Below are 12,723 nucleotides of genomic sequence, written 5' to 3'. Positions count from 1 at the left end.
AGAAGCTGTGTCCCAGAATTCATAGCGCAGCCCAGCTCAGTTTCCAACAATGGCGGCAGCTAGTTAGTTTTAATATTACTCTTATTATTCTTTCTGGGTCACAAAATAAACGTTTAACATATTTTCAGGCGAGAATGTAGCTGTGTAAACCTCAAATATCTGCTGCTGTTTATGACTACGTCCACACGTACGCGGGTATTTTTGAAAACTGAGATTTTCTGTTTTCGTTTTAAAAAATAATCCCGTACACACGTAAACGCAGAAATGAAGGAAAACGCTGCTATGAACATGCCAAAGCAACAGGTGGCGATATATTCCTAACCGTGTAGAAATGTTGACCAATCAGAAGTCTAGAAGCCTCGGTGGGAAAAAGTAAACAAAGCTGGGGCATAGAAGCAGAACCGAGTCGTATGTGTGGAGGGACAGTAACTGTGTGTATATGTAAGCATTTAAACACTGCAGAGAGTAGAATTAACAGTAACAGTATTGTAGGAATTCATTTCACCGAAACAATAACGTGGCGCACAGTGTGACGTCAAAAAATGCGCACACCTTTGACGCTGCGTTTTCTCCGTTTTTCTAGTCCACACGTAAATGCAAAAACGGAGTTTTCAAAAATATCCACCCTGGCCGGAGTTTTTAAAAATCTCCGTTTTCAGTGACCGAAAACGCCGTTTACGTGTGGACGAAAGGTGCAAACGCGTAGAAAAATCCGCGTTTTCAAAAATACCCAGGTACGTGTGGACGTAGCCTATATCTGCTCAAGACACCACATATTTTCAAAAGTGCTCGGAGACGTCTGTTAGCCACCAGCTCGATAGCTAGCCGGGGGCAAGGCTCACTAGAGCCGTGAGAACACCGGACTCCCGGCAAATCGTTTTCAAACCCACCGCCGTCTTTCGCTACTCAGGTTAAACATGATATATGAGTCACTTAGATCACTTAAAAATGTTATTTGTAATATGTAATGTTATATTTTTTTTAGTATTTTATTTGTTCCTGAGTAAATCGGTTTGGCTGAGATTAAAGTTTTCACACAGCTGAATAAACGTCAAGCAGACAGCTGATTATCAGAAGTGTGAGATGCTCGAGAATTTACTCCGGTGTCCTGTTATATTTTAGATAGCAAGGAGTTTATTAAACTTCACAATCTGCAAATTTCATTAAAATTTAACAAACTATCATCTTGTCTTTATTTTTAGTTAGCACTTAACTTAAACACTTAAAGCTGTAAGATAATGATAGTTATATAAGAGCAGATGCTGCTGGTGCAAGAAGCTGAACGTTTTACGTCCAATGGATGATGATCTGACTAGTCGACTATCAAAACAATCGTTTGTGGCAGCCCTAGTGGTCACCACCTCAAAAACATCCTCTTTTTGATTGTTGTCCACTTTCAAAGCAGGTGAAATGGATTCCCACTGGCCTGTGTTTACATCCTGACTGGACAGACTGGTATCACTGAAATTGAAAAACGTTGTGTTACACTGTGACGATCGAGTCTTCCCTTAAGTCTCCTAGGCAGTTTCTTGTGTGGATGAAGACAACAGATACCGCTTGGAAATGGAGTGCCACCGAAATATGTCACGAAACCTTAACTGACCAATCAGCATGAAATGACCAAGTCTTCCTTTTTCGCTTCAGACACATTATCGATGCGGTGTTTAAGAAAGCTACAAAAAGTAGGGGGTTCATTTAGCTCTTTATTTACTTGTACTGACTGACCCCTGAGCTGGGATAGGCTCCACCCACTCCAGGCTTTTAGATAAGTGGAAGAGATTGGATGGATGGACTGACCCCTGTTGAGCCCTCAGCTGAATTACAGCTCATTTCTATACAAAGGACTTAATAGGAATGCCTTCCCTGGATTCAGTCCAAACAGAAGAAGGAACGGTGACCATTGTTTGCAGTTGTGAAGCCTAAACTGCACAGCGAGGCAGATGATTATTAATCATCAAGGGAATTTGGGGGGATGTGAGATGAAAACAGAAGAAGAGCAAACAGCGTCAGGGTTTTCAAACTGGTCGAAGAGCATTAGCATGTTTCATTTTTGGTTAAAAATTTGTAAATCAGCGTGGGGATCCTCTATCTTTGAAGCTCCTTTGGCTCCTTGTCTGGAAAACAATAAGATTAAAAAGCTGCATTTATAACCAAATTCCTCTGGGGGTGGAAAATGAATCGACGCTGTCCATTGTGAGGAGAACACATCTTCATCTCTGACTCTGAAATAGTTGCAGAGTTTTGCCAAGAGAGCAGTGGAACTGGAGGACAACTGCTGTGTCTCAGTACTTTAATGTCTGTTCCACATCCAGCCCTGAGAGAGGGGACTTGTATTTTGCTTATCCAAAGGCCTTTGCACTTTCTCCATGCACTGCCAGACACCCACACACTCTCACTCAAATCAAATTAAAAATGTCACAAGGCAATCCGCACAGTTAACAGCAACCTCGGGAGCTCCATTGTCTCAGTAATTCTTTTATTGTTCGCTGTAATCTGTCTGGGTATTGTCTGAACAAATCCATAATACACAGGATAATAGAGCGCACAGTTGACCATAGAAAACACATTGTTCGTCAGGGAGAACACGAGACATTTCCTTGACTTTCCTTTGGCGTGTTTGTCATTAGAAAAGTCAGGATCTCTTTCATTTGGTTTATTTTAACTACACGGCAGTGCAGCATGTTTCTGGCGGACCGTTCCCATTGGCTCCTGTTTCTGCCAAACAACACAATCACTATGCTGCAGTCGCAGCCAAATACTCACAGCTGGAGTAATTAGCCACTTCTTTATCTCACACTCACTCTTCATTTGCATAATTTTGACACATCCTTCCCCCACGATACTGAGATACCATTTTCCTGCTTATCCACTCCTGTCCTCATTTTCTAAACTCTTTTAATTCACTCCCATTCTTCCCTCAGTTTGCGCCGCTGCTTCTCCTGTGGCACACTTGCATGCCGAAAAGAGAGAGATAAAGCGAGCATACAAAAATCAAAACGAGGCATCTCTTTCCTCTCTCTCACTGACCGCTGCCTTCTGATTCTTTTCAGACACGACAACCTGCTGGGTGCTGATAACAGGATTAATAATACTGAAAAATCCTAATCGGGGGGAATTAAAAATGCAGTTCTGTCATTAAAATAAGCAGCGCGTCAGTGGTGGCACACTCAGGTCTGCTGAGCAGGCTTTTCACACTACTAATGAATTACAGCGTAAGGGATTTACACATGTATCTGTAGCTTGTCAGACAATATGGATAGGCAGTCATCTCTGACATACTTTCAAGCATTTCTGTAGGATTAATTGAAACGTAGCCTAACTGTGAAGCTTTGCCTAAAGCCGCTGACTGCTGCGCCCAAAATACACGAGCTTCTAAAATGAAGATGCGTCGAAAGCTGGGGCTTCTTTACAGAGACACGCTCTCTCTGGGCAAACTCAGCGTATGGCAGTGGACAGCAGAGGTCCAACTGGGCCTACTGTCTCATCGGCATCCACACAGCTGCCTTCTTTTCAGGCATAGAGAGAGACGACTACGATCTACGTGAGCTGAAGAAAGCCAAAAAACGGGATGAGAGGCAAGGCAAAAACATCCTTTTCCACTTTTCAGAGGCTTCCAAGAGAGAGCCTTGGCAACAAGTAAGAGACACACAGAGGTGACAGACAGGTAATAAACACACACCTGCACCTGAATCACCCTGACCTGCAGTAATCATGGAAGCAAAGCCACATCAGAAGAGGGGAAATGGGCACACGCACACACACACACACAAACACGGTGCTAACCGCTGCATCATCGCGTCTGTGTAACTGTTAATATTTCTACAGTGTGTAATTAATTAACAAGCAAATTAATGACTTAATTGAGCATTCAGCACAGCAGACTCCTCAGTGCTCGCAGTCCATTAAATTAACATCACACCTGACTTGAATTCGGCTGAATCTTTGAAGTTCTCTGCGTCCGACCACTGTGTGGTTCATGTTTTACGTTTTCTGTCCACTTGCATTTCTGTGCATCTGTGATGGACCAACACTGACCTAACACTTTCAACTGGCGTATGAAATTGACCCGACACTGGTAATGAGAGCTGGGTTTCCAGCTTTCAGCGACCAAGAACCAAAGGTGGCGTATCAGGTCAGGAGACTTGTGGTTTGTTGGCATGCGTATGGTTTTGTGCACCCCGGGCTCACACTGTCAAAGAGAAGTTCTGTGCAAACTGCAGCTGAGCTTTTTGGACAAGCTTCACTAACCGCCCACACTCCCCACCAGACATTTTCCTCTTCATCACATCCTGTACTATTCACTACTGAGAGCCTTCCTACTATTATGTGCTGTTCTATTGCACAGTCATTGATATTTTCTATTCCGCACTAATAGAATACTGCACTATATGGTTCTAATGTGTACAAATATATACTATATTCTTGCATTTAACTAACTCTGCATCATTAAGCTGTCTGACGGCACCGTATGGCTGAGACAGCTGCAGCTGGGCTGTGGGGTTATAAGGAGTGTCTTCGTCCTTGCAGTTCATTTTCACAGTCAGATAAAAAAAGTAAAGCATTGTGTGTATAACATGTGTTCAGAATTGAGTTATGACTCCAAGCACAAATGTGATGTCTGATGCAAAATGCAGCAATTCAATGCAGAGCATTTTGAAATGTGCTAATTGTCACCGAGAGCTGTGTGCTGGAGCAGGTTCTGCAGAACACGCTGTTAATGATTAAGTTCAGTGGTTCAAACTACAACAATTAACTTCCTGTTATTTTCAGAACATTGCAATGGATTTGCCTCATAGTTCTCAGGAGCTGATGCTAAAGCTAAGCTACATGTTAGTGAGCTTCTGTACAAACATAGCATAGTTTTTTCAGTTTTCCACACTACACGCTCACACAAGCCGCACACTGTCAGACGTGTTGGCTGAATAAACAAACACTTGGATAATCGATTTTCAGTGAAAAATGCTTGGACACACATACTGAGGAAAAGCTAAATCTCACTGCTGCATCCAGACTTCCATCTCTGCACGGCCATCTTGTTCGGGGGGTTTGAATACAGCTATGTTAAAACTGAACAACAAAGACTAACATTGTCCAGCTGTTGTTTTTAGAGTGTTTAATTTGATACATAGCAGTGATTTTTTTGATTTAATATCACGTGACTGACAGACACTTGCTTATGTCAGGTGAAAGAAAGAAAAGTGTGTCCCTTCAAATTTAAATGACTCGTCTCATGTTTCTGTATCTGTTTCATAGCCTGTTTTGGATTTTTTCCAAAGGATAAAGTTAGAAGACAATCATGGACAGTCATGACTTGAACTGATTCATGATGATGTTTTAACTGAGCACAGACCTTTTTATTTCTTTAGTGAGCAGACAGCATTGAAAAGGACACAAAGTTAGCAGAGAGCCTTGAACTGGCTTTTCCTTGGGTGTGGGCAGGATCTCAGCGGTCTCTATCAGCACTGTATTTCAATACATGGTGGCAAATGGCTGCGACACTGCAGGCAATGATGATGTGTTACGTACTGTCCTGCAGCTCCCAGAGCCGTGGAGGAAGGTTGCTGAAGTATTCATGGTTCAGTGCTGCCTGAGCTGACAGCCGGTTCTTTGGGAAGCACTGGAGGAACTTGGAGGCCAACTCCTCAGCATGGTCCACATAGCCCAACCTTAAACACACAGTTACACATAGTCAGACACCAGAGTGACACCGAAAAGACACGTGAACAGTATATCTGGAGATACATTCATTGGAAATAGGCAGTAAAGGCATCCAAGTAAAATACAGTCAGTTTGTTCTAAACACAGACAGAGCAACTTTCTCCAAATCACAGAGTTGCTGACAACAAGCAGCAAGCGGTTTAATTATGCTGAAGATTTGCTGACTCGAGAGGAAAAACACATCTAAGAAACGCACACATGCAAAAGCTCACACCTTTTTCTTTTGAGTCTGAATCATACATGTTGACTGGGTCACCGTGAGAAACAATGAAGGGCCTCATTAAAGAAAGACTGTGTGTGTGTGTGCGCGTGTGTGTGTGTGTGCGTGTGTGTGTGTGTGTGTGCGCGTGTGTGTGTGTGTGCGTGTGTGTGTGTGTTCGTTCGAACTGGGAGTCACTGAACTCCTGAACCAGCCCAGCTAGCAGCGCCGAGGGAGAGGAAAGATTGAAAATAAGCGAATAGCAACAAATTCAGGCAGTAATGAGGCATCTACTGCATTAAATAAACATGATGTTATTCTGCGCTGCTCACCGGCCCCATGCTCGCAGTACTCAGAACGCCTCTCATGTTCTCTGGGTTTCTCGTGGCTGAGTCCCTAGTCAAGCACTCTGACAGCCACTCCCATGACTCTCAGAGGGGATCTCGACTCAACTTATCAGCGGAGAGATGCAGGGAGGATAACTCTCTGTTCAACTCATCAACGCCACTCAGAACAGAAGCAGAGATAAAGTTAATGAAGTCCATCGGGGCCTCTACAAGCTTCTTTCTCATACTGGGTGTAACTTTACTGAAAACTTTGAAGACAAACCAGACAGTGTGTGAAAGTGTACCGATAGATTAAGGTCTGCTGTTCTACGGTTTTGTGTTTTAGAGCCAAATGATAACATTAGGATTAAGATGAAAGAGGTAACAGCCATGATTTTGTGCAACTATTTAATATTTTGGAAGCTCAAGCAGACAAAATACCACAAAAAAGGTTAAAGAAAGAGCTTCATTAAACAGAAAGCATCCAGGTGTCATGTTTTGCTGTGTGGCAGGCAGGCGGAAAGACCCAAATGACGGACGATTAAACTCAAAGCACAACTTTATTCGCTGGATACACTCGCCATAAGAAATTACCTCTACAAAAGACTCAAAAACCTTGTACATGAACTAGAACCTAAACTGGACTCAGGAAACTAAAACTATGAAACACAGGCAACTGAGGAAACATAGGCAACGCAGCGACTCGTGGGATACAGGAAAAGAAGAGAGCAGACATGGGAACAGAGACTAAACACAAGCTAAGGGAGGAAAAGCTACGATCACTAGGAACTGCTCTTGGGTTTTTTAGTCTTTAAAAGGAAGAAAAACTAATCAGGCCTATTGTCCAGGCTAACAGTAAGAAAACGATAGTTATTTATATTAAAGAGTGTTTTCTAAAACTATGCTCTTCAATAATCAAAGTGAATTACACACTGTGGCTGCTGTTAGCAGCACTAGCACCAACAACCTCGTTTCCTTGCAGGTTCACATCCAAACACCTGTGTAAAACATGGTTACTCATCGCTCCTGCTCAGGGATTATATGTTGGTTTTCTTAGTGGCAGTCTGAAGGTAACCATTCATTCTTTACTGGAAAAGAGAGAAAGCGCACTGCTGCCTGCTAGAGCTTGGGACTGTAACATCCTAGACCTCCACTATCCCACCTGTACAGTTTACAGGTGCAGCTTGCCAGTGTTAGCAGATAACTAAACACTTCATTCGATCCTCTAAATCCGCGGTCCCCACCCCAGAACCAGTCCGTGAGCTGTTTGGCACCGGGCCGTGAGAGTTGAGGCTCGGGTGTGGAATTTATGGTTTTCAGGGTTTTTATCGCTAACTCGGTTTCCCTGGGTTTTTTCCCGTGTTGTAGTTGTGTGTCTTATTTTGAAAGGAATATTTACACGTTACCATAGCGACCAGAGAGCATTAAGGGGAAGAGAGGAGAATAATACTCTCAATGTTGTTGGCGCATTTCAGGAGGACGCTGTGAATAAAGTTACAGAGTTACACAGTGAATTCACGTTTATTATTATATTTACAAAATACCACAGTTTTTGTCTTCGTCATATTATTTTATTTTATAGACCAGCGGACCGTCGCAGACCGGCCTTTAAGGTGTTGCAGTCCGGTACCAAACGACTCACGGACCAGTACCGGTCCGTGGTCCGGGGGTGGGGGCTGCTGCTCTATATATCGTCCCTGCTGGCTACAATACATACATCTGAATTTTCACTACCACACATGAGTGAACAACATGTAACTGAAGCCACACCAGCTCACACGTTGCTGTAACAAAGTCCTTGTCCAGTGTTGGGGAACCAGGACGTCTTGATGAGAAATGAGGCTACTAAAACTAAGGCATGAGAACATTAAAGTAATAGACAAAGAAGCACCTGGCAGCTCAGCGCTATAATATTGAAGCTGGAGACCCAGAAGCTGCAGCACAGTGGAAGCAATTGTGAGCAGTATGGACCAACTGCAACAGCAGCTGCATCTACTGAGCTGAAGATGAAAACTGTGGCCGAAGTCAAGGTGGCCTCCAAACCAAGAGCATCACTCCTTAGGTCACCGATAGTTAGGGCTGGGCGATATGGCCTAAAATCCACATCGCGGTATAATTTGAAGCATGTGCTGTAACGATATATATCACAATATATTCTTTTCTTCTGTATAACATATTTTCCACACTATAAAGACTTAAAATCCTTTAATTTTCTCAAAAATCGAGAGTGTGCCTTATGTATGAATTCTGGTTGTGCTTACTGACCTCGAACCGATTTGGGCAGAAATCTGTTAAAAAATGTTTTAGTACAACTTTGGTAAGCCGCACTGCTTGATGGATCGTCAGAGCATTACGGCTGCCGTAGGGAGGAGCTTCGCGGAGTAATCTGGGTCCAAAACTCCGTATGCTTCAGGTCCCAAAGTCAAACGAACACTAAGAGTTAAAAACGGTCTAAATTCTTTCATCTTTAATTAAATCATCAGCGTTGCTGCTTTACCAGGTGTAACAATTAAGTTTTACATCCATGAAAACAGAATTTATTAAATTTAACGGAGTTAGAAGTTAACAGGAAGTTAGCTCGCTAGTTTACACCTAAACATGACCTACCATGTTCTGAGAGATTTTTGAAACTAATTCAAACGTACAGCTCTGCTATCACTTCCAACATAAATGAAGACAGAAACTAAACAGCAGTGGCGTTTGCAGGTTACTGAAGTTGGACTACCTGGTTTATAATGTTGTGCTACGTGATTGCTAGCTAACAGCTATGTTAGCATAACATTAGCTGGAGGATGAACGCCAACTTTTCTTCCACTCAATAAAAGTTAACGTGAGGGATTCTGGTGGTCAGGGACAAATGCAATCGCATAGCAGGATGCTATACACGGGGCAAACTTCAGTCAGGAGAACAACTGAGATCATTCATCCACAATACGAGGTTAGTTATTAATATACTGAAACAACATGGGAACAGAGCAGCTGTGAGAGAATTCAGCATTAATGAATCAATGTTACGGAAGTGGAGGAAGCGCAGTTTTTGGCTTTCCCCATGTTTCAAAAGTGCTTCATCTCTTTGCTGTGACTGTCGCCCGCCATAATTTGCAGATGATAATGGTTGTAGCCGCTGCGATGCTTTCGACCAAAACAGGCGCAGCTTAATGACATCATCAACATGTGCTATCGCGGTAGAGCGATATAGTATCTCTATCGTTGGCCAAATTTATATCGTTTCTATCGTATATCATTTATATCGCCCACCCCTACCGATAGTCCAATCAGAGGAGGCGCTTGCAGATCTGCCTATTGCAGATCTATATATCATCCCCACCTCCAGTTTTACTAAAACTGAAAAATTTATATAATTAGCCTGCTTTTCAATCAGTCAGCAGATTAACTAATAATCTATACTGAGATGAAAACATGTCCCCTGGATGTAAACAGGGGACACTAATTTATATTACTGTGAGGTTAATATGACCATGTCCCAAACTTGCAGCTGGAATGATAAACTCTACTGCATTAAAAACAAATCTTCCAGTGAAACCTTATGAACGTGCCTTTGTTTAGTCGCAGTCTGTAAGTGAAGCTGGATTCAGGTGTTGTCTTTTCTCTGCAGGCGCACAGAGTGCAGGCACATAGTTGTTGGTGTGAAGTCTCCTGGATATCAGTATGTTGGCCTTTGAAAGCTGCTGACGCATGGTAGGTGTGCATTCCTTTCTGCTATTGCTGCCAACTTAGCTGAGCGAACGAGCCAACATCTGCATTAAGATCGATAGTGTCTCCTGTGGCTATCAAACAGATCTAGGTGATGACACATTCACAGCAGGCTGAGGCATTCCTTCTTCACTGGAGCATGGCAAGTGCTTTTTCATGGTAATCCATCAAAATAACTACAGGAAGGACTTTCGAGAAGCGAGGGCGAGGAGACCACCTGCCTCTATTGTCTCGTCACCACAACTGAAAGTAGCAGAGGAGACCTTTCATCTCGGCCACTCGGAGCTGTTTAGGTAGAAAGCTTTTGTGTTTTTTGTCTGAAGAATTTCTATGAAATGCTTTCACCATGTCGGACTAATTTAATGACGAGATTGTTGAATAAAAACCAAGTGTGAAGGCAGCAACACATGACCAAACAGGCCCCAGTGCAACTGATCTGAGGATAGTAGTAGTAGTTTTCCACCTCACTTTTCGTTTAATAAAGTAATTGTAGTACTCCGTGGTGAGTTTTACCACTGGCATATACTCCTGCTTATACTTAGTCTGTGCACATCGCAGCAACCTCATGCACAAAGACTACCCATCCATGTTCCTTTAGTACCTACAGACCATCATTTAAATGTCAAAGCCAGCCTGGGTTTTTATGTGTACCCCATCTTCTAATGCAGGGGTCTCAAACTTTATACATAAATATTTAAATAACAGATCTGATCATCCAGTTGTTCTCCCTCTCGCCTCCAGGGGCACTGGGGTTCAACAGGTTATGTGTTTACTGTTTAATTTCTTTGTGAGGTATGAACGGCCATAAGGGAAATTTGTAGGAAAAAACTGCAAAACTTGTGCAAATACAGTTAAAAGTAAAGATTTCTGCTTGTGGTTGTTTGTGTTGAGCGGCAGATCAAACAAGAATTATAAATGGCTTCCAGCGCACGTTCAGGCCTGCGAGACTCATTTAGACACTCGATATCACTGACATGCAGACAGATGATAATTTTACGTTTTAACTCATTTATTCACTTCTCTCGACACGCTTGTCTTTAAATCGGGCTTCACGTCTCTCTGGCCCGTACCACAGAACGTCTGCCCCCCTTCCTTCTTTCACACAATGGTATGATCCCAGTGTGTCGTTGCGTGTGATTGGCCACATGGTGTGTCGCACCCCTGCCTGCATGGATTCACAGCAGGGCTGAAGTTTCGTCTCCCACGTACTGTTGGGATATTAATAATATGACATTTTTAATGGGCCAGATGTGGCCCGCGGGCCGTACGTTTCACACCCCTGCTTCCAACAGGATAATGCACCATGTCACATGTTCAAATCATCTCAAACTGGCCAATCAGACATCAGCAGTCACCAGATATAAACTCAAACCTTTGGAACGGTGGAGCCACATCATGCATGTACAGATCTTTGAGGAACCACCGTCCATTTTGAATCTATGCCACAAAAAAGGTCTGACGAGGTGTAACTAATGAAGTGTCCACTGAGTGTATTTTTAGGCCCTAGCAGCAGTTGGTGTGAAGTGAGGAAAAGATCTGGTTTACATTTCATTTGCATTTCAACAAAAACCTTTCATTTCAAAGCTGCTGTTGTTGCTGCGACCTGACCACAGCGCCGTGTTTTGTACTCTTGTCACCTGTGACACAGACTTTAAATGCAGTGCTTTAACAAAAACTTTGCCTCTGGCCTTTGGGGGAAACAACTGTACTACAATACACGTCAAAGCACACAAACACATAAAACCCCCATAGACACAGATTGATTTCCTGTCCATCAGCCGTCTGCATTTTCACAGCTGGAAGAAAAACAGTGCAGCAGAGAAAAATGGCTGATGGAAACCAGAAACACAGAGAGCACGAGGGGGTGAGCCAAGTCTCAGGGCAGGACATAGCGAGTTCATATCGAATTCACCGTTCCCTGGACTGTGATGAAAGGCAGTTGAGAGGAAGTGATGGCCATTAACATTCCACCTCACTTTCTTTCTGCAAATTTTTATTTCCTCCTGGACTCGAGAAAATCAGGAGACTGGGAGGGACCGAGGAATCCACCGCAGCTAACATTTATGTCGGCTTTTCATTTGTCCTCGGATGCTTCAGTTCACTTCTTTAACCTCCTAGGACCTGGCGTCCACATATGTGGACATCACATTTTGGGTTATCTAGACCAAAATACTCAATTTTGCCTGATATCCACTTACAAGGACATTATCCTGCTACTGTTCTATCAACATTTTAAACGAATATCTTCATATGTGGCTCTGATTTTTCTTAAAAACAAAAATAAAGTAAAAAAAAAAAAATCTGGTAATTCTTTGTTTTTACATTCATCGGGTCCCAATCAGCCCGAATAGCAAAGAGAAATTAAAAATGCTGCAGTGGAAGAGTTCGGGTCTCAGGAGGTTAAAGGATCCTTCTATTAAAATCATTATACTCTACATTAGTTGCTTTCAAATCAAACCCATCCAACTGAAATACTTACTCTGAGAACTTGTGGATCAACTCTTTGATATTTGGATCCTAAAGTAAGCCTCTCAGAAACACGTCGAATTTCATACCATATAAAACACCAACCAGCCAATGAGCAATTAACTGTAAGTGTTGGGGTCAAACTGATATCCCCAGCTGATGTTACAACCCAGCGTATAAGCTTAAAATCCCAAGTGTTTCAGTTACTAATCAGTTTATATTATGAACCCTTTCATGCATGAATTATGACAACCTCAATCAGGATTTTTATCCATCTTTAGGCATGAAAAAAAGATTTTT

General features: G+C 42.7%; 1 protein-coding gene across 6 annotated transcripts in view; it reads right to left on the bottom strand.

The window, feature by feature from the left end:
- Positions 1-12,723, bottom strand: part of cdk14 (cyclin dependent kinase 14) — a 238,337-nt gene that overhangs the window by 55,055 nt on the left and 170,559 nt on the right. For all 6 annotated transcript variants that reach the window (XM_086310192.1, XM_086310193.1, XM_086310194.1 and 3 more), the window contains one exon: positions 5,527-5,666. In XM_086310192.1, coding sequence (XP_086166318.1) covers positions 5,527-5,666 — 140 coding nt within the window. The remainder of the gene's footprint in view (positions 1-5,526; positions 5,667-12,723) is intronic.

The sequence above is a fragment of the Aulonocara sp. 'chitande type north' Nkhata Bay genome, linkage group LG11, assembly GCF_057382095.1.
Source record: "Aulonocara sp. 'chitande type north' Nkhata Bay isolate Kocher_YH1m ecotype deep benthic linkage group LG11, A_spYH_male_GT1.1, whole genome shotgun sequence".
NCBI classification, from domain to species: domain Eukaryota; kingdom Metazoa; phylum Chordata; class Actinopteri; order Cichliformes; family Cichlidae; genus Aulonocara; species Aulonocara sp. 'chitande type north' Nkhata Bay.
Note: the sequence above shows the minus strand (reverse complement) of the source record. Positions and strands in the feature narration are given on the sequence as shown.